The sequence below is a fragment of the Pseudopodoces humilis genome, chromosome 11 (genome assembly GCF_049639895.1).
Source record: "Pseudopodoces humilis isolate 2021_Gansu_Grassland_sample_001 chromosome 11, ASM4963989v1, whole genome shotgun sequence".
In the NCBI taxonomy this organism is placed as follows: Eukaryota; Metazoa; Chordata; class Aves; order Passeriformes; family Paridae; genus Pseudopodoces; species Pseudopodoces humilis.
The window spans coordinates 23330907-23358207 of record NC_142210.1 but is presented as its reverse complement, the minus strand read 5'-3'; the positions used below and the strand labels follow the sequence as shown (position 1 = coordinate 23358207).

The following is a 27301-nucleotide window of genomic DNA, read 5'->3' as shown; positions in this document are numbered from 1 at the left end:
ACATCTACTTTAGAACATAACTTTGCAGTTTAAGTGAGAAATAAAAGTGTCAGGAACGCTTTTTTCCCTATTTTCCCCCTGGAGCAGCAGGATTCCAGGCACGATCTCCCTCACCAAAGTGTCGCTGTTCTGGCACCCACCGGTGCCTTCCGACCACAAAGGAATGCAAACCGTTTCGAGGGCCAGATGTAAGAGCTGGTGTTGAAGCTGCTCTTTTCCTGTCTGAAGACATTTTAACGATGCTTTAAAGCTGCTCTTTAAAGCACTTGCACAAACAGAGCTGCGCAGGTGGCAAAGGGGCCATCGGGATGTGGCGCTTTCATTCCCAACCCAACAGTGCCTCTTCCTGCAGCTGCTGGTTTTATGGATGTTGACTGTGGAACTGATGCTTGCTTAGCCTTTGCTATTAAAATATTCCCGTGCAAAGGCTTTGTTTGAAATTGAAAATGTCCCTTTCAGGCCTGTCCTGGAGCTCTGAGATGTGTCTGGGCTGGTGAAATCCCTTAGCAGGCAGAGCTTGAAATGGTCAGAGTGGTTTTGCCAGTGATCAGCGGTGGATGAGTGTCACCCAATCCCCTAAAAATCCTGGCAAAAGGATTTTGGGTGATCAGGGCACTTGCTCCACACAACAGTTTAATTTAGGGTATTTATTCCAGGAGCTGCTCTTTACAGAGAGGAGTTTACAAAGAACTGTCCCACAGTGTCATTAGCACCCCGATGAGCTGTGATTGGCACAGAATCCCTGAATCTTGGAATTTAAATTGGAAAGGATCTCCAAGATCACTGAGTCCAGGTGTTCCCAAAGCCACCACTAAACCCTGTCCCCAAGTGCCACATCCCTGCAGCTTTTAAACCCCTCCAGGGATGGGGGCTCCACCAGGGCCTTGGGCAGCTGTGCCAGGGCTGGGCAGCCCTTTCCAGGAAGAAATTGTTCTCAAAATCCAAACTGAACCTCCCCTAGCCCAGCCTGAGGCTGTTCCCTCATCCCTGGGGGCAGAGCCTGACCCCACCCCGGCTGTCCCCTCCTGCCAGGGACTTGTGCAGAGCCAGAAACTCCCCCTGATCCCCCTTTTCTCCAGGCTGAGCCCCTTTCCAGCTCCCTCAGGAATTCTCCAGCCCCTTCCCAGCTCCCTCAGCCCCTCCAGCCCCTTCAGCCCCCAGGTGAACTCAGCAGCTGCGGCGGAGGAAGGTTCATTGTTGTATAAATGCCCCACATTTGCCTTTGACACACTCTGGCTTATCAAAAGGAGAAGGATTTGCCTCACAATGAATTTCAGATTTGCTGATAACCGGGTCTTGTTTGCCTTGAGACAAGACAGGGCTGCAAAGGCCCCGCCAGGCCCCGCTGGTGTTTCCAGAGGGAAGAACCTCCCGAGTCAGAACTGATGGAATTCAGGATTAACAGCTCTGTTTGGAGAAGTAGGACAGAGTTTAATCAAAAGGAGGCTGTGGTTTGATTTATCAGGCTCTGCTGCTGAGGGAGGCAAGGCTCTGCTTCCCCCCAAGCCTCCTGCTGCTCCTGCTGCCTTCCCTGACTCAGGAGAAGCCTCTGGCTTGTCCCTTGCAGGGAATGAAAAGCAAATTAATGAAAAAGGAACAAAAAGTGAACAACAAAAAAAAAGGAAACGAAGAATTAACTTTTGAATTAACTTTTCTCTTAGAGCGGGGTTTGAAAAGGAGAGACTTCATGTGGTTAAATACATTTATTTATAAAACTCACCCTTGCATTTACCAGTTGCAGGATGACCCTTCTGCACCGAGCAAAGGAGCCCCAAAACCTCCCAATGCCTTAAAATCAGGCCTATAAAATAAAAGATGAGGAACACAACTACATTTAATTGCCAACTTCCTCAGGGTTACCATCCTCCTGCTCCAGACCTGCTGGAACCTCGGCCTCCCCTAAAAACCCCGTGCTTGTCCTGGTGAAAACCAGGTCAAACTACCTGTATAAAGTAGATAAAAATACGGGACTTTGTTTCCTTGTCTCCCCAGGGGCTGCTGATCTGCTCCCTTCCTGGTTTGGCCCCTGGAGAGTTGTGTTAATTATTGCTGGGGATTCCAGCTTGGCTTTGGCTGCTGCAGGAAACATCCAGCTCAGCCCCTGGAGACAGGAATAAAATCCCTGCCCTGCCAGAAAGGCCAACATGGGAATATTGAACATAGAGCCTGGGAATATTTCCTGAGCCTCTGGGCTCTGTCACAGCCCTGCAGGAGTATTCTATAACAGGCCAGGCTCTTCCCAGCCTGGATCACCGGATCCAATTTCATAGAATCCCAGAATTCCAGGGTGGTTTGGGTTGGTTTGGTTGAGTTAAGGGACCTTAAAATCATCTCATTCCATCCCCACTGTCCCAGGCTGCTCCAAGCCCTGTCCAGCCTGGCCTTGGGCACTGCCAGGGATCCAGGGGCACCCACAGCTCCTCTGGGAATTCCTCCCCACCTTCACAGGCAGGAATTTATCCCTAAAATCTGATCTGAGCAGACATGAGGGTGTTCCTGCAATCCCAACAAAGCAACAGCCCGAGCTCTTTTCATTTTCCAGCAGTGAGAGATCTGTTTGTCTCCTTTCAGATCCTGTCTGGCTGATGAGGCCGTTTGGTAAATGGAAGGAAACGTCCAGGGTAAGCAGGGAAATCTGGCAGAGTTTGCAGAATATTCTGGGCAGAGGTGATGCTCTGGCTAAACCTGAGATTACTGCGTTGCTAATTGTGTTCCCAACCAATTTGGTGATGCTGTCGGCAGCCGCCCTCTCCTGACGGAACTGCAGTTAGAGCTGACCTGACAAATTAGAGAACAACGCTTTTATCTAATGACAGGGCAGGCTGGAGAAAGCCCTGAACACCCTGGGTGGGTGATTCTCCCACATTTATTATGTGTGTGCCACCACAGCTCTCGTTTTGGGGAGTGCAGTGAGGCAGGAGAGGCTCCGAAGGACGCTGCTGCCAGCAGTGACTGCGTCTGATCCTCCCTCGTGCTGTGATTTCCTTTGGAATTTTGTGCCAAAGAAGTTCCTTGATCCCTTCTGAGAAATTCTCTTTTATGGGAATCTGTTTATCTGTGGCATCCAGTGGATTTGGGATTATTTATCAGCAGCCTTGTCCTCAATATCAATAAATATCAATATCAATATCAATAAATATCAATAAAAATATTAATAAATACCAATATAAATATCAATAAATATCAATATCAATATCAATATCAATATCAATATCAATTAATGTTCTGGGTTAACTGGCCTGCACCCAGCTGGGGGAGGGGCTGGGTGGAATTCTGGGATCAGGAACAAGTAATTAGAAGGTAAAGGAATAATCAGCTTGGAGAAAAGGGCTGGGCAGGATCTCCAGTCCTGGGTGAGTCACATTTTCACATTTCTGCTTCCTGCTCTGTCCCTTGGCCAGTATGAAACAGCTACAGCCAGGCTGGGCTCTGCATCTCCCGGGATAACTGGGATAACTGGGATAACTGGGATTTCTTCTTGACCTGGGCATCCCAGCTTGTCCATACTCCCACCCTCACTGGGATATCAGGTGGGAATCCCCATCCCACTGCTGGGAGTGCCTGGGTCTCTCCCATCACTGATTCCAAAGTGTTCCAGAGGAAAATCCAGTTGCTTGGAGAGGTCCAGGTTTCCCTTTGGAGAAGGCAGCTGAGTTTGTGATGCTCTGGGAGGAATCACCCATTGGACAGATCCCAGTTGCTGGAGAAGATTTTCACCTGGAGAAGGCCCAGCTTTGAGATCAATCCTACTCATTCTAATACCAGTTCTCCATGGGAAATTTCCTCAAAATGAGGAATTCTTCCCATATCTGGGTTGTTTTTTTTGGTTTCTTTCCCCCTGTATAGTTTACTGCTCCCAGTGCAAACAGGTCTGAGCAGTGCAGGTCTCTCAGAAATTGATTTTTTGTGTTCCAAAAAATTCCATTTTAGGAAGTTATCCCGGGAAAATGTTTGATTTAGAGCACTGTGCTTGTCCTTGATGGATCTGGATGGCTCTGGGTCTGTGGGGTCATTAATTCTTAGGGATGTATGGACAGGGTGGGCAGGAATTGGATTGGATGATGCTTGTGGGGCCATTCCAACCGGGATATTCCCTGATTTTTGTGCTTCAGCTGCCAACCTGTCACTGGCAGAGCTGTTGGGAGCTCCTGGAGCTCCCTCTTGTGCTGAGCCTCACCTGGAGCAGCAATTTCTGCGTTTCCCAAAACCTTCTGTGTTTTCCTTCTCCATCCCACTCCTGCCCGGCCATCCCTGTTCCACCTGCCAGCCTGAAACCCCTTTTTGTTTTGTTTTGTCCCCCATTCCAGCACGAGGTGACATCTGGCACAGCTGTCACCGCAGCTGGAGGCTCTGTCACCTCCCTGGAACCCGAGGAATCCTTCCCACCTCAGCACAGTTTGCTCTTTCTCCCTCTCCAAGGGAAAAATAAAGAGATGGAAATGAAAAAGAAGAGATGGAAATGAAAAAGAAGAGATGGAAATGAAAAAGAAGAGATGGAAATGAAGTCAGTCTGCTCCTGCCCTAATCCTGGTGGGATTCCTGCTGCGATTCCTGGTGGGATGTCCTGTGCAGAGCCAGCAGTTGGACTTTAATGATCTGTTCCAATTCAGGATATTTCACAATTTGAGTCAGGAGAGCTAAAAAATGCTGTTTTTTACAATGATTTATAATTTATTACTGCTATGCATCCCCCTGTTTATTTTTTGAGTTGCAGAGGAGGTGGGGAGTTTTAGGCATCTCTTCCAAAGAAATCAGTGGGAATCTTCCCTCTGATTTTAATGCAGATCCAAACCCCTTGCAACGAGTTTGTATATCAAGAAAAATTAAAATTCTCACTCTCCTTTGCTTTTTAATTCCCTAAATACCATAAACCCCCCAAATTCTTTGAACCCAGCACACACAGACAGTTTTATTCCCAGATTTTTGCTTCCTGCTGTGATTTGAAGGTGCTGCAGCACTCCGACCTGTGCTGGAACCCTGGATTTTATCACACAGCACGGATTTGCCAGAGCCAAGAAGAATTTGGGTGAAAGGAAACCAGAGCTTTCCATTTCCTTATTTCTGAGGAGTTTCACAACCCCTGCCGGGGTGAGATCACCTGTGAGGGGACTCTTCCTCTCCTGAATTCCATCCCCAAGCCCTTTAGTTCATAAAAAGCTGATTAATACGGGGTGCTGAATGGATTTGCCGGGATTAAATGATGATTCCAGTAGCTTTGCTGGGGCTGGGGGAGGGAATGAAAGCTCTGCCCAGCAGGAATGAGCCGCTCTCACCCTCCAGCCTGGAATTCCAGCCCCCCTCATTTCCCCTGAAATCTGGCGCTGGGCACGAGGAGGGCAAAAAAAGCAAAGCCAGGGCTCTTGAGGACGGTTTTGTTTCCCAAACACACAAGGAAAAACAACATTTCCCAGGAAAAAAGGGTGTCCATGACATGCCAGGGCCGCCTCACAAAGGGAGACTCCGGTGCAAAAGGGGAGCCAGGTAATTCCATCCCTTTTCCCCTTTGGCTGGCTCGAGTTCCCAGAGGAGACAATGGATGAGTTTCTTAGCCCAGACCTCCCGACAAAGGAATTGGGATAACACCTGGGGGAATATGTTTTACATCCCAAAAAAGGCTTTAAAACCCAGCCCCAGTGTGGGAGCTGAGCCCAGAATGATTCCTGAGCTGTAATTCTGGTGTCTCCCAGAAATAACCGCGTGTTTCTGGTGCTTCGAATCTGCATTTCGGGACTCTCAGAGGGATCGACTCCAGAGACTGGAATAGGCACCAGGGAGTTCTCAAATAACTCCCCAAATGGTTATTTTTGGGAAATAGAAGCTTTTGGATCTCCTAGGCAGTAAATTTAAAGGGTGATAAATCCTTTATGTGCTGCCATCCTGCAGATTTAGGGGATTTGGGTTGTGGGAGCTGCTGGCACAAACTGATGCAGGATTTCCCCATCTCATCTTCCCCCTGATATCTGAATTTTAGTGACACCAAATGTAACTAGACTGGATTTACAGGGAGATCATTTTATCCCTCTGAATCCAACAGAAATCCCTATGAATGTATTTTCTCTAGTCAAGCATTTAAAATCCTACATGAACCGTTGTTCTTTTTCAATGTAAATGAAATAATTTTTACCCCACACAGGATTTAAAGTTCTCATCATGAATGAATCCCCTCTACCCTCAAATTTAAGCTGAAAACAGAACAACTATAAAGACAAAACCCAAATATTTCCCCTTTCGTTTTCAGGTTTTATTTCTCTCAAGCACTTAATTCACAATTTGGTAATTTGGAAAAAAAAAGGGTTTGATTTCCAGGGATTTCAGTGTCTCCTTGCTCCTTGCAGGGGAATTTTGTGATCCCAGGGTTTGATTTCCAAGGATTTCAGTTCCACTTTGCTCCCTACAGGGGAATTTGCAATCCCAGGGTTTGATTTCCAGGGATTTTGGTGCCTCCTTGGTCCTTGCAGGGGATTTTGTGATCCCAGGGTTTGATATCCAGGGATTTCAGTGCCACTTTGCTCCTTGTAGGGGAATTTTGTGATCCCAGGGTTTGATTTCCAAGGATTTCAGTTCCACTTTGCTCCTTGTAGGGAATCTTGCAATCCCAGGGTTTAATTTCCAAGGATTTCGGTGCCTCCTTGCTCCTTGCAGGGGATTTTGCCAATCCCCCCTTGTCTCCCCTGCAGGTTCTCATTGGCCACAGCAGCAGCTGGGACAAAATAAAACTGATCCTCTCCCAAAATAAGATTTCCTTTTTCCAGGTGCAATGGAGGGGGCGTTCTCCAGGGAACAGGAGCATTTATAAGGTAGGAAATTTGTCTCCAGGAAAAATTCCTGTCTATCATCAATGTATAACTGCATGAGGATTAGGGTTTTTCTTTCCTCACACATCTGAGAACTAGAAATAATTAAGACAAAGTGCTGTCATCTCCCTGATATTTAAAATTAATGGATTTAGGTTAAATTCCTGTTGTGAACTGGAATATCTGGAATTTTAGGGAGCACACAAAAAAACAAGTGCATTTATTACCATCTTATTATGGGAAATATGTTAATAATTAGTAGGTATTTAGATCTAATTAAATTCAGATTAATTTTATGGATTATATGGCACTGCAGCACAGTTTAATTCTTCCTATTTTGTGTCCACTGTGAATTATAATTTTATTGGGGGGATTCCTATGAATGATTTTCTATTCAGTGGTGGTGAATTAATGTAATGAAAAAGTCCAAAATTGCAGTTTTATTTAAGTGCATTTATTTAGAATCACAGACTGGTTTGGGTTGGAAGAGACCTTAAAAATCATCTTGTTCCAAGCCCCTGGCATGTAAAAAAAAAATCTGAAAATAATTATTTAAGAACAATTAATATAGGAACAGTCTTGCCCATTAAAATAAAAATCTGTTTAGTGATTCCTTGCTCTGAGGATTTCATTTTTTCAGGCTGGTGAGGTATAATTTGGTTATTAATTATGTTTTCCCAGTGTTTGACAGCAATCCATCAATCTGGCTGCAGAACTGGAGTGTAGCTGGGTTTGGGGCTTGTGATGCGAGACAGGAAAACTTAGGAATGGATTTGAGAAGTGATTTAGAATTTCCCCATAAAATTATTAAATCCCTAAAATCACTGGGGGTTTTTGTGTGGAAATTATGGCTTTATTCACTTATCTTCAGCTGTTAAAGTACACTCCTGTGTGAGGATATTGTTCCAAAGGAAAATTCAGTTTTTTCCCCCTCTTTCCAGGCAGCAGATGATCCTTTTTCTCCTTTTTCTCCTTTTTCTCCTTTTTCTCCTTTTTCTCTGTGGCTGCAGCTGCAGGCTCTGGCTGCTCCCTGGTGCTGAGCATCTCCCTCCACATCAATTCCCAGGAAAACTCTTCATGGTAAGGCTGGCAGGGAAAAGAAAATCCCAATTTAGGACAAAAATCTGGGCACGGAATCCCATTCTAATGAAGCACGCTCATGGAGAAGGGATTATTTATCCTTATGGGTTGAATGGCCCCAGTGGGCAACAGTGACCACTGGGGGTTTTATTTGGGGAATCAATTTTCCATTAAATGATTTCATTTTGTTTGAAAATGGTGAGGAAAAAAAGGAAAATCACTCTAAAAAGTGATTTTTCCTCTAAAACAGAATGGTTAATGATGGAAAGGTTCTAATCCAGCCCCCGAATGCTGGGTTTGGAGTTGGATCTCCTTCTTCCCTCTGGATGACAGGGATAGGAAGGTCTCTCCTGGAGGTTTTCCCATTCTGTGGAATGCTGTGGCTCCTGAGGAAGGTTGGGTTTCAGCTTCAGCAAGAAAGGGACTCTGTTTGCATTTACAGCTGAGGACCCTGCTTTAAAAAAGGAACAAAGGTGCTTTTTGTGACGAGTCACCTGAGAGGCGTCACCTGGCCACAGGAAAACCCGGGGCCTTCTGCCTCGGTCCTCTCCTCCTGGGTCAGCTGGATCACTTTAAAAATAAAGAGAGCAGATGTGAAAGTTTACATTAAAAAATCCAGAAAAATCAGGTAGAAACAAAGGGGGGAAAAAAAATATCAAGATAAAACTTTTGGTATACTTGATACTCCAAAGTGCCTGAGTTTGGAAAACTTGCTGTTTCATTTTTGTTTCCATTTATTCTTTTAGAGAAAAGCTTTTTATTGAGTGTAGCTGTACTAGACTCTGAAATCATTACAGAATACAATCCCTATCCTTCCAGGACCAAAGTGGGGTCTTAAGAGAGATGGAGAGAAACTTTTCCCCAAGGGCATGGAGTGCTGGGATAATGGGAATGTCCTGGAGTTGAAGAAGGGTGGGGTTGGATGGCATTTTGGGAAGGAATTCCTCCCTGTGAGGGTGGGGAGGGCCTGGGATGGGATTCCCATTGAAGCTGTGGCTACTCCTTGGAAGTGTCCAAGGCTTGGAGCAGCCTGGGGCAGTGGAAGGTGTCCCAGGGATGGAATGGGATGGGATTTAAGGTCCCTTCAACCCAACCTGGCCTTGAGCATTTCCTGGGATGGAGCAGGCACAACTTCTCTGGGAAAGCAGAGCCAGGTCCTCACCACCCTCACATCCAGGGCCTTGTCCTGGCTTTAGGGAAGAGCCAAAGGATGTTGGACAGGGATTTGGTGCCATGTTTTCCCACAGCTGCTGCCATGTGGAGCTGCCCGGGGCCCATCCCGCTGTTCCTGGTGCTGGCCGTCGTCCCCGCTCGCGCGGCGCTGAAGGTCACCCCAGCCGTGCTCTACACCAAGCCCAAACCTTCCCAGCCTGTCCTGGGGAAAATCCCATTCCCGGCAGCACCCGGCAGAGCCGAGTTCCCCACGCTCTTCCCCTTGGAGAATTCCACGCTGGACTCGGCCGAGTTCTTCTTCAACTGCTGCGACTGCTGCCCGCCCACGGCGGGGCCTCGGGGCTGGCCGGGGCCACAGGGACCCCCAGGTGGGCTGAGCCCTCTCTGCTGGGCTGGAAACACCAAATCCAGGGCCTTTTCCCTCAGAAAACCATTTGGTGGGATTTGTGCAGCTCACGGGGGCACATTGAGCTCCTCCCGAGGGGCAGCTCCGGTCGCTGCTCCCTGGGACAGGGACAGCAGCCAGGGAATGGCTGGAGCTGGGCCAGGAGAGCTTTGGGGGGGGTATTGGGGTTTTAGGGAAAGGTTCTTCCCCAGAGGGTGCTGGCACTGCCCAGGATCCCCTGGGAACGGACACGGCCCTGCTGGAGATCCAGGAATGCTTGGACAGGGTGGGATTGTTGTGGGGCCTGTGCAGGAGCAGGAGCTGGGCTGGAGGATCCCTGGAGGTCCCTTCCAGCTCAGGAGATTCTGTGATTCCATAATTCTATGAAATGTGGGATGTGATTATGATTTGTGTGAATCCAGAGCAGAAAAGTTCATGTCAGCCACATCCTGGAAGTTACAAACCACCAGTGTGAGTGGGAATTCCTGAGCCCAGATTTTGGGACTATCCCAAATCCCCGCTGGAAGGAGGCCACACTCCTCAATTCTCTGTCCCTCATCCCCTTGGATTCACAGCTTTAATTCCACATTCACTTCAACCATGGCTTTATGACCTCCAGAATTACCTTCAAGCAATTTTGCATCTTTACTCCTTTATTATTTTTTTTTCATTTTTCCCCCATTGCAAAAGAGGAAATTAAAAAAAAAAAGGGGGTTCAATTTTAAAAATAAATAAATAAAGCACAAGAAGCAGCTCTCTATAAAAGGACCTAAATATTTCATAAAATACACTTTTTATCTTCTTTCTACTGCTAAAACACACATGCAGAGAGCACCTAATTCTGCTCCTGCTCTAATGAATAGTGCATTAGTCTGCAAATGTTCACTTTAATAGCACTAATATTGGGGATAGGAACTATCCATCTGAGGAAAGGTGGGAAAACCATGAAATAATTCTCCTTTAACTCAAAGCACTCCAGGGATTTTCGCTTCCCATGGCTTGAGAACGGTTGGCTCATGGAAATCGTGGTGGCTGTAAAGGGAGTTTGATCTCTCATCTCTTGATGGAAAAGTCCTTGTGATGACTGAAGGTGCCATAATCTGTTCCCAGACAGGCACTGGGAATCTCTGGGTTCCCAAGGGGGTGGAAAAGGGAAAGGATTTCAGTGCCTCCTTTCTGCAGCGTGGAGCTCTGGGCCAGGTTCCTCTTCTGTATTTGCAGAATTAATTCTCCTTAAGGAAAGGGACAATTCCAAAGGTGTGGCAGCTCCTTGGATGTGCTCAGATATTAAAGAGAGATTAATTTCTGATGTTTTATGAACCTCTGAGCTCCTGTGGCTCTGAGGCAGCTCCAAGTTGGTTTTAAAAACTCTTTAACTACGACCCAGAGTGAAATGCAAAGCTGAGAGATTTGATGATGTCAAATAAAACAAGCAGCTCTTCCCAAGGTGATGGAATCACCTCATACACATTCCTCAACGCCACATTGCTTAGGTACCGATGAAAATGTCATTTAAAAGTTAAACCTTGGAGTTACTGAGATAATTTTGTTGATTTTACAGGTCCCAGGGGGGAGAAGGGAGATGCTGGGCTGCCAGGGCTGCCGGGAACTCCTGGCTCTCAAGGTCCAAAGGGCTCTAAAGGAGAAAGAGGTAAACCAGGCTAATGGAAAATGCTGTTGTCCTCATAAAATACTACAAAATTATTAAAAAAACATATTTTTTTCAAAGCAAAAGAAGATTGCTGCGAGGGATTGAGGCCTGGAGACGTTCAGCTGGCATCAGTGCAGGGACAGGAACTCAGGTGGTGGCAGTGTTTGTTCAGGTGGAATAGGAGCAGCTGCTTATAAAGATCTCACTAAAAAAATTCTTGTTCTGAACAGGAGTTCAAAATCTGGGTTCAGCTTGCTTTGGATTAAGGGCAGAAGTAGGAAAATGCCACCAAAGGAAGTCGTGTGCAGGTGTAAAATCTGCATTTCAATTTCAATATCTTAGAGGCAAAAGCACTTCAGTTAAGATGCTGAACAATCATGATCCATCAGTATTCCTGAAAGGAAACCCTGCCCTTCGTTTGGGGCTTGGAGCAGCATTATCCTGACAGATCCTGCTGCTGCCTCTGGAGAATCACCGGGGTCCCAGCAGCAGAGTGTGCTGCTGTTCAGTCACTGCAGCCCCTTAGGCAGCGATTTACTCCGGGAGAAAGGTTTTTGGCCACCCTGGAGTGAGGAATGCAGAGTTGCCACCTTCTCCATCTTCCACTAAACAGCAGCCACAGCCTCGCAGAGGGGCAGAAATCTTGGGGTGAGGTGGTGCTGGGGGCTGTGGGGTCCAGCTGAGGTTCCTGCAGGTGTTTCTTTAAAACCCACGTTGGTCATGTCTGTTTTGTTAATTTTAATTTTAATTTTGTTTGTGAGGGACACACACAGATGGTCCCAGTGGGGTGTGGTATTTGCTGCGCTGCACACACCAGCACCCATTAATTAATTAATTAATTAATTAATTCATTCATTCATTCATTCATTCATTCACTCATTCATGCTGGAATGTCCCAGGAGGAAAAGGGGAGCAAGGGGAGCGAGGAGCAAGTGGAAACCCCGGTTATCCAGGGAAACCTGGGCTGCAAGGTGGGTCTGGAAAATCCAGGATCGCTCTGATCTTTCTCTCTGCTCTGGGTTTTTTTGCATGGAAGGACCAAGCCTTTTGGATGGTCCTTCCGTCTCCAGAGCAATCCAATTTTATCGGTTTTAATCTTCTTTTTCCCTCCCAGGTGAAGCTGGAGCCAAAGGCAATAAGGGCAACCACGGCTTCCCTGGACTGAAGGGACAAAAGGGCGCCAAAGGGGACACCTGTGACAACGGCACCAAAGGCGACAAAGGGGACAAGGGGGATCCTGGAGAGCCGGGAGCGGGCGGAGAACAGGGGGACAAGGGAGAAAAGGGGGACACCGGGGAAAAGGGATACTGTGGGGAGCCGGGGGGGAGAGGGGCCAAGGGGGACAGAGGGGAAGGCGGCACCAAGGGGGAAAAGGGCAGCAAAGGGGACACGGGCGCCGAGGGCACGCAGGGGGCGGCTGGCAAACAGGGAGAGAAGGGCGAGCAGGGCTGCAAGGGTGACAAAGGGGACCTGGGCCCCGCGGGCCTGGCGGGCCCCAGCGGCCCCAAGGGCGACCCCGGCACCAAGGGCGGCCGCGGAGCCCCGGGCAGGAAAGGCTCCCGCGGGGCCAAGGGCGCCCGTGGGGACGTCCCCAAGTCCCCGCGCTCGGCCTTCAGCGCGGGGCTGTCCAGGCCCTTCCCTCCTCCCAACGTGCCCATCAGGTTTGACCGCGTGTGGTACGACGAGCGCCATGACTACGACCCCGCCACGGGCAAGTTCAACTGCAGCGTGCCTGGCGCCTACGTCTTCTCCTACCACGTCACCGTGCGCGGCCGGCCCGCACGCCTCAGCCTCGTGGCCAGCAGCAGGAGGGTGGCCAAGGCCAGGGACACCCTGTACGGCCAGGACATCGACCAGGCCTCCTTCCTGACCATCCTCAAGCTGAGGGTTGGTGACCAAGTGTGGCTGGAGGTTGGGAAGGACTGGAACGGGCTCTACGCCGGCGCGGAGGACGACAGCGTCTTCACGGGGTTCCTGCTGTACCCAGATGGTTTCGAGGTCATTCTCTGAGTTTTTGGTGTGAAGATAACCCTGAGGAACATCTTTTCCCTCTGGGTGTGAGAGGAGAAAAGGGCAGCACCTTGGTTTAGTTGTTATTTTCGTGATGTTTTAACAAAAATGTTTGCATGTGCGAGGCGTGGATTAGTTTGAAGATATCACACATCCTTTATCCGTTGTCCAAACATCAACAGGACCAGCATGGGGAAGGTATTTCCCAGCACAGTTTGGAATTAGAATATTCAAATCATGGAATGAATCTCCTTCCCAGCTCCTGCAGGCCCAAACTCGCTCTAGGGATCAGTTATGATTTTGATAAAAATGCCAGGGTTTGATTTATAGAGCTCAGCCAGATGGCAACATGAGCAGTAGGTCCCTTGAAATCACCTGAAAAGATTTAAAGCTCTTTTATCCTTGAATCAGTATTATTTAGTGCTTTAGTCTTGGTCACAAATTATAAAAAAATTTGCCTAAAAGAATGTTAGATCAGTGTAAAAAAACCCTTCTAAATCTTGTTCTTAAACAAAAATAAATCTGAAATTTTCAAAAATAGCTGAGAGATTAATATTTCACTTTATTGGTCCACTTGGAGCCCCAGTTTCTGAGCCCCTGATGCTGTGGGATCATCCCTGGGCTGCTGGGAGGAGGAGGAGGCAGCCAAGAACAGACTTTGGAACTCCCTCGAGGTGTCGTGATGGCTCAGAGGATTTGTGGGAAAGTTTAAAAAGCCTCCTGGAGACCATTTGACTGGAAAACCTTAATCCAAGCTGTTTTCCACCTTAAAAATACTGAAACATAGAACAAATCCCTCATTTTGAGCTGTTTCTCCTCATTTTTCACGCCATGGCAGAATGACAGTGGATTGATTGAGCATGTGCATTGTCTCATCGTGGAGATGATAAGAAAAAAAAAAAAGCCAAAATATTTGTTCCCTTTTACTTCTGCTTTTATTAGCAAGGAGTTGTTTGGTAGAACTATTTCCTTTTCAGGCTGCAGTGAATCACTTTGACACTGGTGGAAGAAAATAAATGCTCAGGGTTCTAATCAGGTCAGCAGCTCTTGCCAGTAATTATGAAAAATTATTCCAAAGCCATAAAAACACCTTTTTTTGTGGTATTTTCCATGTTTTTAATCAAATGTTTGCCACTTAATTCCGTGACTTTAGTGGCAGGACTGGGTTAAATCACCTAGCTCAGTGTCTTTCCTTTGGCAGAGTGGATAAAATGCCAGGATAATCCCATGGTTTTCTGGGAGCTAAACTGTTATTTTTTCCCTTTGACTTCTGCCCTTTTTCTTTGGATATTCAGCTGGGTGCAACTGGGAACTAAATTGGCTTTGAAGGTGGGAGATTTGGGTTAGAGAGGAAGGCTTTATAAACACCAATAATTTGGATTTAAAGCCTTTGTGATGCTGCTGAACAGCTCTTGCTGGATAAAACTTATCAGAATATTTTCCCTTCAGTGAGGGAAGCAGTTGGGAGCTGTAGAAAGTAGGGATGAAACTACAGGAGATCTTGGGAATGGGAAGGAGAAAGAAACTTCACGTGTTTCCTTCCAAGTCCTTCATAAGCTTTTTAATATCAAAGAAAAGTTCTTGTTCATTTTGACAGGGCATATTGAAGATTTCTGCATCTCTGGCTTGTAAATCACAGCTCTTAAAAATCAGTGTAAGGAAAATTTAGATAATGGTGGAAAATTCCAGTGTTTCCTCTGGGATCAGTTACGACAGCTGAGCTGGTTGTTTTTCCCCTCTCATAAAAATGTAAATTGGATGAAGTCTTCCCAGGCTGGGGATTCCTTTTCCTTCTCCTGGGATTTTCCCCCACCTCTCTGATGCTGAAAGCATTGGCTGCTGTTTCATCAGCTCGGCTTCTCCTGGGTAATACACAGTGAGAGGGAATGGCTGGTCCCTTTTCCCTGGGACTGCAGGGGAAGGGAGGAACTTGGAATTCCCAATTTCTGCCGTGGCTGGCCCAGCTGTAACCGGAGGATAAAGATGGGATTTCTGCTCCTGCAGTCCCCAGCACAGCACTGGGAGGGGATCAAGTGCTGATGGAGGCAGGCTGGAATATCAGGACCTGTGTTCAGGACAGGAGTGTGGGATTCCCTTACCTGCACAGCCTCTGCTTTCTATTCTTCAAACATCTAAAATCCTTGGGTAGCCAAATCTGCAGGGTTCAAGAGAAAAATACAAGAATTTTTATTGACTGAGAGAGGCTGTGGGTTGTATTTATTTAAATAAAAAAATACATATTTTGACTAATATTGTCTTTGAGTCACTGACTATTGAGGATGTGTTTACTGAAACAAATTTGCAATAATGATATTAATAATAATCTCAACTTTCAGCTGGAAATAGCTGAAGATCAAGCCTTTAGATCTTTGCTGCTGTTAATGATTCTGGGCTGGATTTTGGGCTGGGCTGTTCCCCAGCAGAGCCAGCTCTGCTGTTTGGATGCTGTGGCTGTCCAGGGAAGTGGGAGCAAAAAGTGGCTCATCCTTGATTTCCCAAGGAGATGGAAGGGATGGGATCAGTTTTACAGCCCAAGTGTAATCCAGATGTCAGCCAGGCTCCTGCAGGGAATTCTCTTCTCCCAGTTTTCCCTCTGAAGGGTAAATCCCACCATCCCTTCATCCTGGTGTCCTGGTGCTGAGGATCCTCCTGCTCGCTGGGATTTGCATCCATGGATCTGGCAGAGGATTCCCGGGCAGGTGGGGAGCAACAGGATCAGGAGATGCCCCCGCTGTGCCCGGGCTGTTCCTGTCCTCTGTCACCTGGAATGCCCCAAAAAGGTCCCCAGGGAGAGGTGATGAGCTCACCCTCGGCATCCTTGCCTTGGCACGGCTGCTCCCTCTGGAATATTTCTGAGGAATTGCTTCAGGAACGCTTTGTTGCCTCACAGATCCTGCTCTGTGAGCTCCCACCCACAACCATTTTAACCCAAAATCCTGAACTGGAATATATCCTGAATATCCCATCCCAGCTGCTGGGAGCTGGGCAGCCTCAGTTTTCCTCCCAGCGTATTTGGAGCCAGGAAATATTAAAATATTGGGGAAAACACAAATATATGGCCCTAGATGTTGTAGAGACAAATCTACTCGGTGCTTTCGAGATCAGTCTTTATTTCCTTGTGTTATAAATGCAGCCACACACACAAAAAAATGAGCATTTAGCAGAATTGTCTGTGCTTTGTGTGGCTCTTTTCTCCTTATATTCACTTTATTTCTCCCCTCTGCGAACTTGCAGCCTTTATTTTTAAGGTTTTATTTTAGCTCCATCGCTATCCAGATTTTTCATCTCCCCAGGGCATATCTATTTGTTTGGATGACTAACTTGCTTTTCCTGTAGAAATCTGAATTTCTAAGTTGCTGATCCAAGTCTCTCCAATGATAAGTCATTGTCCATCTGTTTGCTCCCTCCTGAGCTGGTGCTGGGAGCTGCAGAGGGAGGATTAATGTGTGTGGAGTTAGGCCTGGATTAGCAAGGACAGCCTCGTGCCTTGTTTTCCCCATGTTCCTGTTGGTGTTCCTGGCTCCTCAGGAAAGAATCCCCTTGGTTTGATGGATTTTTTTTCCCCACTTTCCATGCCTGTGGAACTTTGTGGGGGGAAAGAAAAAAACTCTTCTAAAATCAGCATCATTAAGACCCAGGTTCCAGCTGGATTCATCCCACTTTAAATCTGTATTTGATGGACTTTTCTGCAGGTTTTTCAGGAGAACTGTGCAGGAGCACAGGCTGTGCTTGCAGGGTTTCAGCAGAACGGTGAATCTGCTGCAGAGAGCTCGCTGTGGCACCCCAGGAGCCAGATAAAAACTCGTGCTGGATGTGTGGCTGATAAAACAAGATGTTCTGAGCTGCAGAGATGAGATTTATTGTGCAGGGTCTGGAGTGCCAGAGTAGGAAAAGCTGTTTGAACCACGCACACCTCGTCTGCTGGGCCAGGAGGAATTCCTGGGCTGGTTTTTGTGACCGTGTCCCAGTGGGTCCTTGTGGGGCAAGGGTTTGGGAGTCCCTGCCAGGATTTTCCCTTGTGTGCCATGGAGCCAATGCCACTGGATCCAGGATGGACCCGTTGTTGGACAAGGGTCTGGGATAAAGGCTTTAGGAATTGTGGGGGGAAACGCTGGGGCTGGAGAGAGGAGTGTGAATTTGTGGGAGCAGCAATTGGTGCAGAAGGAAGGGCAGGAATTGAGATCCCCTTTGGAATCCAGTCCATGGAGGAGCACAAACCCTCCTGCAGCCAGGGAGGATCACACAGCCCAGCGGGGCAGAGGCTGTGATCCCGTGGGAGATCCTGGCTGGATCAGGGAAGAGTGAGGGGTCCCCTCCCTGAGGAGGAAAGAGGGAACACCTGGGATGAGCCGACTGCAGCCCCCATTCCCTGTTCTCTCTGTTGGGAGTGACGCCGAGCCCGGCAGGAAGGAGCTGAAGGCGATTTTGGGGATGAAGGTGTTTTCACCATTTAATTTTATTTCTCATCACCCAGCTCTGGTGACAAATTCATTTCCCCACGTGGATTCCACCCTGTCCTTCCCTCACCCCAAACCATTCCCGGTTTTTCTCTGGGCAGGGAGGGATGGAGCAGCTCTGGTGTCCGGGGTGACCCCACCGCACCAGCTCATTAATTAAAACCTCCCAAAAGGTTTAATTACTGCCAAGTGCCGGCTCGGGGACCTGTTTGGAGCAGCTCAGCCTGGCTGGGATGGGCTCCGGGCGGATTTTGGGAGGGACAGCAGATGGCAATGTGGCGCTGCGAACCGCCCGAAACCTGCGGAATTCGGGATGGATGGACCACGAAATTCGGGATGGATGGACCACGAAATTCGGGATGGATGGACCACGAAATTCGGGATGGATGGAAAATGCAGAGCAGCGCTGCTGAGAGCGTCCTGCCTGTGGTTTGGGCACAAGATTCGGGGGTGTGATGGGTTTTCCATAGGATGTGATGGATGGATTGGGAACTTTGTCCCTGTCCTCGGGCTCTTTGTGTCCCCTCGGAGCCGGGCTCGTGGATTTTGGGATGGGGGACACTCCCAGCCTGTCCCTCCCACTTAGGGAAGGTCCATTTAGGATTTGGTGCCTTAGAAAGGCCAAACGTGGGCCCACAATGGGGTGGCTCATGTTTATTGTGTGTTTCTTTTGATTTAAATGTTATTTTATCACTGGGGAGCCGTGTTCACAGGGAGGGCTGTGGATGCAGAGAGCTGGAGCACAATCCTCTGCTTGGAAAATGGGAATTATTCTCCAACTTCCATAATCCCAACAAGTCTCTGACCACATGGGGGACTCTCTTTGCTGGTTTTAATGCAAGGGTTGTGGTAAAACCAACTAAAATCTAAAATTCCCACATTTTTGGTGCCTCCCCGTGTGGAAAATGAGGAGGCAGAGAAGCTGTGAATGCATCACAAGCTTGGCCATCTCCCTGCTTTGTGGGACTCCTCAATTAGTTAGGCAGCCAAATGCTGTTATCTCCACCAGCAATTGATTTTTAGCTGGCAAATTAGTGCTAGACAATTAGAGGTGTTCCTTAAAAACAAGAAAACAGTCTCATGAGGCTTCCTGGAACCCAAATCCTCAATAAATCCAGTGGGTTTGCAGTGAGAGAGAGGCTCCTGCTTCCCATTTCATGCCTGCAGAAGGAGGAAAAGATGTTTTTTGCAGGTGCTGGTGCTTCCCAGGTGCCTCATTTGTTCTGGAGCAACTTTTGGATGGAAAAGCAGGGAAAAAATGGGAGCTAGTTGGGTATTCAGGTTATTTTCTTTTTGGAAACTCTTTTGGACAAACTAATATTCAAATTATCAATGATAAAATACTTATTAATATATAAATTTATCCCATTTCCTACATATTTCTATATCTAAATTCTTTGTGTCTCGTTCAGTTTTGCAGCTGAGAAGCTGCAGGAATAACAAACTGTTGCAATCACTGTAGGTGTATAAAATCTTAATTTTGGACTGGACTGTGACCCCCAAAGAGCTCTAAATTGGAGGTTTAACTCCTTATGCTTCACTCAAACATGACATAATATTTATTTAAAATAAAGAATAAAATGAAGAGTTCTCTTCATCCCTCAGGTGGAGGTTTGATAGAATTCAATCCATATCTCTCAAAGGCCAAGGGATTTTAGGGGGGAGGGAGTTGATGTCACATAAATCCTTAAAAACTGAATCTTTATGATGAGCTCTGCCCTCTCTGCTCTTTCTCTTTGTCAGGAAATTCAATTTGTGCTTTTAAATGAGGTGAGAGTCCCCCAAACCTCCATCACCAATTTATTTGACAAGGAATTCTGGAAATTCAAGGGAATTCTGGAAAGCTGCAAGGCTTTGCTGGTAGATTGGCAACTGGGGTTTATGAGAAATTTATTTATAAACCCTTCTCCAGTGATAAAATATGGAAATAGAGTTGAGCTGTGTGAGGGGAATTGGAATATTTGTGGGATCACCTGGAGGTTTGCAGCCAGATCAAGGAACCTTTGGAACTGTGGTGTTGAGGGATGGATTGGATATTCCAGATCCAGATGTGGACACAAAAATGCTACAAAAACTGTGCAGAAAGTCACAAAACTCAGGTATTTTAACCTCCTTAAAGAGAATTTGTCAGAGGTGGCTGAGGAGTGAATGAAGCAGGAATCCCTCCTGTGCCAAACATTCTGAGCTGCTGGTAAAGATCAGATTTGGAATTCACACTTCCAAAATCCCCTGGGAAATTGGACAAACAGGCTGTGCAGTGAGCGGTGAGGTGGGGTGGACATTTATCCCTGGGAGAATCCACATTTCCATCCTGGTCTGGCTGTGACTCCAGGGATGTTTTTGGTGGGATGGAGGCAGGAAGGGAGCAGGTGTTTGGATTTGGGATCAGGTTGTGATCCCATGTTTGCTCTGCAGATGTGCAGCTTCTCCTCTCTTCCTGCTGGGATTCATCCCTCTGCCCCCAGAGGGGCTTTCCCTGCCTTGAATCCTGATTTTTCCAGGCTTCAGGAACGCTCAGGGAGGAGGAATTTGCCTCTGGATCCAGCCTGCTGCTGTAGGCACCTCTGAAATCCCCTTGGGATCGCCAATCCTGACTCTCATCCCTGAATTTGACTTCAGGGGTGGAGCTGAGCACAACTTCCAGCTGAGTAACAATAATGGGAAAAAACTCCAGGCTTTTGGAGCTGTAATCAGAGTTATAAACAGCCACACCACAGCTTTTTGCAAATTTATCTTCCCGCTCCCTCATCACAGTTGTTATCCCTGTTTACCTCCAGTTGAAATCTTTCCACTCAATTGGTTCTAATTGACTCAGTCAATTTAAGGAAAATAACTTGGAAAAAAAAAAAAAGAGCCTAAATATATATTTTTTTTTTCCACATAAAACCTTCCTAAAACTAAAAGAAAAAGATAAATCCAAATTATGAGCTGCTGTTCCCAATGGAGACCAAATTCATCTGTGACATAATTGGAATTACAGCATCTCTTGGCAGCCCAAAAGAGTAATCAAGTTGAAAAACTAAACTCAGCTCAGGCCCTGGAAAGTTATTTTAAAACTAAAATGAAGCACTTGAACAAAAAAGTGTAAATAAAACCAGTTTTAGTGAGTTTATTCTGAGTAAACAAGATATGATTGAAAATACGGGGATATCAACAGAGTCAGGATTGAAGTGACCCCACAGAAAGCAATATCTGGAACAGAAAACATTTGGATTTTAGCTCCATGTGCCCATTTTACTCCATAATAGACCAAGGAATCCTGGGTAAGGAAATTTCCTGCTCTGCTCTGTTTTCATGGAAAAATAGCGATTTTTAATTTTTTTTTTGGCTGTTTTTTTAGAGAAAAGCTGAATATGCATCAGGCAAAATGTGGTGTAAAATATTCTGAATATTCAGGAGGATCTGCTGAGTGCTGGGGCAGGGTGGAATCCTGGAATTAAGTTGGAAAAGCCCTCTAAAGGCACTGTATTCCCCCAGCACTGCCGAGGCCATCCCTAATCCATATCCCCAAATACCGAGGAAAACAAAAACCCTGGAGAGCTTTTCCTGGGAGCTGCTGTGGGCAGGAGCTGTTTGCTACTCCCTGCTTCATTTAAACAGAGAAATAGTTACTCCTTGGAGTAACTCATCCTCCCAGGAGCACTTTGGGGGCTCCCAGACCTGCTGAAAAATCCCAAACCACTTCCATCCTGAAGGAAAAAGCCCTTTCCTGTCAGTCAGGTGTAGGAGGGATCCCCTCCCAGTGGGATTTTACAGCTGGAGATGCTTCCCAGTGCTGAATCCCAGAGCAATCCCAATCAATCAGTGCTGCTGGAAACACGAAAAGCTTCACTGGAAGAATTTATCCTTTGGGAAAATGTGGGGTTTTTTCTTTCTGTGCTGCTGTGCTGGAGCCTGGGGCAGGTGGGAGTGGGATTGGGAATTCCCAGGGGATTCTTAGCAGCCAGGATGTGCTGGGGTTGTTGGGAATTGCTTCTCTTTGAGATTTAACTTCAAATCTGCCTGAGGTCTCAGAGCCTCAGAGGAGCTTTGGGGATTTGCAGCGTTTTCAAATTTGCAAATGCTGGAAATGCCATTGTCTGAGCAAGTCTTTATTAATCCCAATAAATAAAGGCTTTTTTTCCCCCTCTGCAGTGGACAGGCTCCTGAAATCCTGGGAGTGTGTGGGAAAGCAGGGATCTGCAGCTCCACACCTTGGAAAATCAGGAGTTATTTGTAGCCAAACTGAGCTGGTTCTTTGGAGCCTCTCCTCGAGTGTAATGTGGTGCAAGAAACCTTGGGAGCTGTGAAGGAAGTCAGGATGTAGAGGGAAAACTGGATTTGTCTTTGGATGGCAAGGGTGGAAGTGGATGAGCTTTGAGATTTCTCCTACCCCAAAGCACCCTGTGGCTCCATGAATTTGGTTAAAGAGAGTTTATTTTATTCCTTTTGAAGCACCTGGTGACCCCAGAGAGGTGTGGGGAACAAGGATTGTCTGTGGTGACTTTTACCTGGGATGAATCCGTGTTTGGGCTCGAGCCCTGGATTATTTACTCTGTCCTATCTGCCCTGGGACACAAAATCCCCAACAAATTAATTCCTTGCTTTTGGGGGAAACAATACAAAAGTGAGAGTGGCTGAATTCCTTTTTATTTTTGGGGTGTGTGTTGTTTTTTTCCTCAAAGCTGGCAACTCCAATGAGATGGAGCTCAGAGCAAAGTACAGAGGGTTCAGATCTGGGATGAATTTTAGCCCAATCCTGCTAAAAAGGTTGTTTTTATCATTCCAGCAGCAGTTTTGAAACTTCACCCGCCCTCCTTCCCACTTGGAGCACTTAGTGAAGCCTGTGCTGTGTAGAAATTGTTGTTATGTTCCCCAAATATTCCACCTTGTAATTTGTGCATTACCTCTGTCAAAGCCTTTCTCAACCTGCCACTCTTCATTCTGAGCTCCTCTGCCAGGGACCTTTTATTGCTTTGCAGCAGGGGAAAAAAAAATTGGTTTTCTGCTCCTGCTGGTGATTTTGCTGTGGATGGATGGATGGATGGATGGATGGATGGATGGATGGATGGATGGATGGAGGTGTCTTTGTGCCATTTTCTTCCTCCTGAGCACAGGCAGGCTTTTAACACCAGCAGAGTCTGAAGGAAAACAAAATGCAAAGAATGACATTTGTGAAGAGGGGAAGGTTTCCACGTTGTCAGCTCTGCCTTCAGTGGAATGTCAGTGTTGGGATGCTACAATGGTTGATTTCCTTCTGCTCCTGAGGAGACCTCCCACAAATCCAGCTGGAGCCACCTGCAAATAAAACTTTTGGTTGCTTATCCTGTTCCAAAAATGATTAAAGAGTGGTAAAAATCCAGCTCTTTGTAAACTCAGCCTAAAACTGGAGATGATAATCTATTGCTCTATTCTGATTTTTTTTAAGGAATGTGAATGCTTTACACTTCAGTATTGAAATGTTATTTTCCTTCTTTTTTTCTTACTTTTCGTAAAATTCCCATTTCCTTGCTTTTTTCTTCCTCACTTGCTGTTTCATCTTCAAATTCTCCTTTTTTGAAGATCTGTCATTTTAACAACTGCAGACTCTTGTGCCAGACACTTTATTCTCCTTGGGATATTCCTGTGCCCTGTCCTGCAATTCCTTATTGCCTCCTGGTTTTGTTCTTGCTGGAAATGCCATAATTACCATTTAGTGCCTCAAAACTCATTTTAGGAAACAAGAGACAGGGTTCCAGAGCTAGAAACACTTGCAGATGAATTCCCTGCTACCACAGTCTCTGCTGGTTTTTTTATTTTTATTTCTTGCTATCTTGTACCACCTTGTGAAAAATCACGTGGATTTTTCAGCCCATGATTTCTGTTCAGTCTCAGTGGATCCCAGGCTGCTCCAAGGTGGAATTGTTTCCCTGAGAGGCTCAGGTGAGCTCAGCATCAGCCCCTGTCTGCTGCATCTTGCAGCCTCAAGGTAGCTCAGGAGCCCCTGGAGATGGCAGAATGTTCACTGGGGGGAAGTTAACCAGGAAAGAGAACTTATCCTTTCTTCACATTGGAAGAGTTTTCTGGAGCTCCTTGAGAAGTCAGTGTCAACTTTGAAAACATTCTCCAAATCCATCCTCACCTGTGGATTTCTAGTGGACAATTTCTATTTGAAACCCAGGGAATGCCTTTTCCTGTAACCCCCAGGGTGGATTTATCCCTGAGCTCTGCTTGAGGCATCACCCAAAGCCAATGCTGAGGGTGCATCCAGTAATCCATGAACTGCTGGAAAATCCAGGAATGTTGAAGGTCTAATTTGATTTTTGCTTTTCAATCCTGCTGGTTTGAGTAGGATTAGGAAGACTTCAGAAAGAGAGGAACGCTTAAAATTCTTCTCAGTTTGGACTCATCATTTGTAGCTTATTAAAGCCCAGCTCTAGGTTTTTATTAGCTAATCAATAAATCTAATCAAGATTTATAGGAAGGATGGTTTTATTTTATGCTGTCATAAATTCTCCTCATTTTGCCTATCAACATTTACAAGGGATTTGAAAAGCACTTTGAAAAATAAACCCCATTCTGTCTCTCACATCAGTTTCTAAACAGGACTCTTGAATTTCTGTCCCTGTCACATTAAAAGCAAAATTGAAAAAATTTATTAAATCTTTGCCCCTAAATCGACCCAACACAGACATTCCAGATGGAAACTCATCCTCATAAACAACTTTAGGCACAAGGTATGGATAGGGATGAATCACTGAAATAAATTCTGATAAGTATTAAAAAAACCCCTCAAAATATCAGAGTATTAACTCAGCCCTTCACACCTTTGTAGCTGCTCTGGCATTAAATAGCACTGGGGTGGTGCCTTTGGAAATTTCCAGGGAAGTCTGAGTTATTTTAGTCAGGAAATGTGAAATCTCTCAGCTGTGGGAATGGCTGGGAGGAGTTGTTCACCCCAGCCTTGTGTTGGGGGGGTCCCCTGGAGCAGGGATGGTTTGTGTGGAGCAGGGAAAGCAAAGGGATCCTCCTGCTCTCCATGGTGCTGGAATTCCATGGGAATTCAGGCTCACAAATAGCAACTTCTTGAGCGAAGTGCTTTAGGGACAATATTCTTTTACAGTGAGACTCAAGGCAGATGAATTATACTGGAAAAAAAACCAACAATTTTTAAGTAGTGGAATCTGTCAGTGTTTCCTGTGAGAGAAATATTAAATATAAATATATATTTATTAAAATATTTAATATAAAATAAATATATTAATATATATGATTTAATACAAAAATATGATTTTGGTATGTAATTGAATCTGTGGTGTCCATGTGCTGTTTCAATCTGTTATTCCTCTTCATTTCTTCCCAGATACTGAGTTGGACTTGGAATTAGAGTGACTTCCAAGGAATACTGGGGAGAGGCAGAGTAAGAGTGGGTGGACTCAGGAGCTGAGGTTGCACCTGGAGTAAATTTAACCTTTTAACTACCACTTGATGTAGGGGCTGAGTATTTGGGGAGGCTGAGGAGTCACACCGAGCTTTAAAGATGAGAACAACCCCAGTCTGAGCCTGGCAGCAGCACAGCCCAAGCCAAAGGATGAGGTTTCTCTCCCTGGATGAATTTTACCCCCTGTTAGTGAGGATCAGTGCAGGGTCAATGAGCCCCCAAAGGGTTGCTGGCTCTTTGTGCAGATGATTCCTGGGCTGGGGCTGCCTGGGAGGGCAGGATGAGTTTTCTGGGAGCACACAACCATTGGAATTTTCTCCCATGGTGCTCCTTTAAGAGGACAGGCTCCTCAAGGCACTTTCTCATTCCCACTTCTTCCTCTCACCTTTCTTTTTTATTCTTGGTGGGTTTTTTTCTGTGTCCATGTTGCTCCTGCTTTCACCTCCTGCTCCAAGCCCTTCTTTCTCCCCTGTGTGCCTGGGAATGTTTTTTGGGAAGGTCCTGTGATCCTGCCCTGCTCCCTGGCTCTTCCTCCTCTCTCCCACATCCCAGAGAGGTTGGGATCACCCCTGGCAGTGCCAAATTGCTGGAATGCTTTCTTAAAGCTCTTTTTTTGGGGTGGGCTCTGCTCAAAGCGAGCGGTGTGGGTCAGAGCTCAGGGAGAGATGATTTTTGAGGCCGTGCAGAAAGTGTCCGTGGCCCCACTTAGAAAATCATGGAATTTCTGGGGCTGGAAAAACCCTCTGGAATTGTCAAGCCCAACAATTTCCCAGCACTGCCTCGTGTCCCCAAGTGCCACATTCCTGGGGCTGTTAAATCCCTGCAGGGATGGGGATTGCCCCCTGCCCTGGGCAGCTGTGCCAGCCTCCACAGCCCTTTCCATGCTGAAATTTTCCCAATATCCCACACTTTTTAGCACTGATTTAGTTCAAGGACAGGCTCAGGAAGCGTTGCCAAGGGATTTCAGGTGCCCTTCTGTTGTGCAATATTGTGTCCTATTTTCCCAGCCCTCGGAGTCTGCAGATACCTCAGATTCAACAACCACTGCATATTTTAATTTATTTTTCCGCTGTAATTTATTTCTGGCCAAGAAGACATGGCTGGGTTGTTTATCCTCTCTTAATTGCTCTGTTTTCTGGCAGAAACTCGCCTTTTGTGGCCGAGCAGGAGGTGACAGTGACAGCCAGGCTGTGACCTGGAATGATGCGACTGCTTTGATCTCGACCTTAAAACCAGGGCAGGAGGCCTTTATTTGTATTAATACTTCTTCCTGCTAAAGCAACTCTAATTTTAGAAGAAATTGTACTTATTCATAAGCTTTGATGATGCAATTTTATGGCACAAGGGTTTGGAAAGGCCTTGGCTCTGCAGCTGAGCAGGGAGCGGGGCCTGGGGTCACCTCTGAGGGCAGGAGAGGCCTGGCCTTTGGTGTTTTGTCCTGTGGAGGCAAAACCCAGGGAACAGCCTCATAAAATACCCATTATTTGTAATCTAAATCTGAAACAAGTCAACATTTAATAGGGGAAGATGAAACAACAGAAATCTGCAATCAAGACCCTTCAGTTCTTGTGTCCCCTCTGTGCTTGATGCCCAACCTCCAAAAAAAATTACTTAAAACTGAGGCGATTTTGCAATTTTTCCCCCTCCACCCTGATTTCCCCAATTTTCTTATCCTCCCCCTCTGTTCTTGCCATGCACACATTGATTTCCACACTATTTCTGGCCAGCCAGAGTTCCTGATATTAATCATGGGGAGACTTTCAAAAGATCCTGGATTTTAAAACAACTTTGAAGGCAGTTTCTTTTAAACTCTCCTGAAAACTTGCAGCACTATAATTTGTTTCAACATAAATCATGAAAACCGTTCATCTGTATCATCTTGTGGTGATCACTCTTTCCTCTGAACTTTTGAGTTTTCTTGGTGATTTAGATTGGGGTTTGTTTTTGGGCCAAAGGTATGCTGTTATTATATTAATTTAAATTTCCTGGTCGAGGTTTCTAACAGGGTTTCATACAATTAAATGGTGACCTTGAGAGGAGGATTGAGCCTGTTTTATCTCCTGTTCCAAGAGGAATTAACCTGTTATTCCCTTTTCCTTGACCACTTGCCTTCATCCCAGCAGATAAAAGGGGGAGAGGATTCCCTTTAAAATCTTTTATTTTTATGGCCAGAGCAGAGTGAAAATTCTGCTGAACACAAAACTTTTCTGGCTCTGTTGTGAATATTCCTGCAGTTCTTCACTGGGGATAAACTGGGAGTTGGTAGCACCTCATCCATGAAAATCCTGTTGTGCTGTTTGAGGCTTCATCAAAACCTTCATGGGATAAAAAATCAGTTTTCACTTTACTATT

General features: G+C 46.2%; 1 protein-coding gene across 1 annotated transcript; it reads left to right on the top strand.

Moving 5' to 3' along the window:
• The first annotated feature begins 9129 nt into the window (after nt 1–9129).
• Nucleotides 9130–13093, top strand: OTOL1 (otolin 1). The gene is made up of 4 exons (XM_088060774.1): nt 9130–9415; nt 10994–11083; nt 11983–12054; nt 12198–13093. Exons 1-4 carry the CDS (start codon nt 9130–9132, stop codon nt 13091–13093), a joined length of 1344 nt encoding a protein of 447 aa, XP_087916900.1.
• Nucleotides 13094–27301: the final 14208 nt, after the last annotated feature.

Excerpts from the sequence above, each read along its gene's own strand:
- OTOL1 (XM_088060774.1), top strand. The coding sequence starts at position 9,130 with ATGTGGAGCTGCCCGGGGCCCATCCCGCTGTTCCTGGTGCTGGCCGTC. Across the intron at positions 11,084-11,982 it reads GGGCTCTAAAGGAGAAAGAG|GAGGAAAAGGGGAGCAAGGG; the intron begins GTAAACCAGGCT and ends GGAATGTCCCAG. Across the intron at positions 12,055-12,197 it reads AGGGAAACCTGGGCTGCAAG|GTGAAGCTGGAGCCAAAGGC; the intron begins GTGGGTCTGGAA and ends TTTCCCTCCCAG.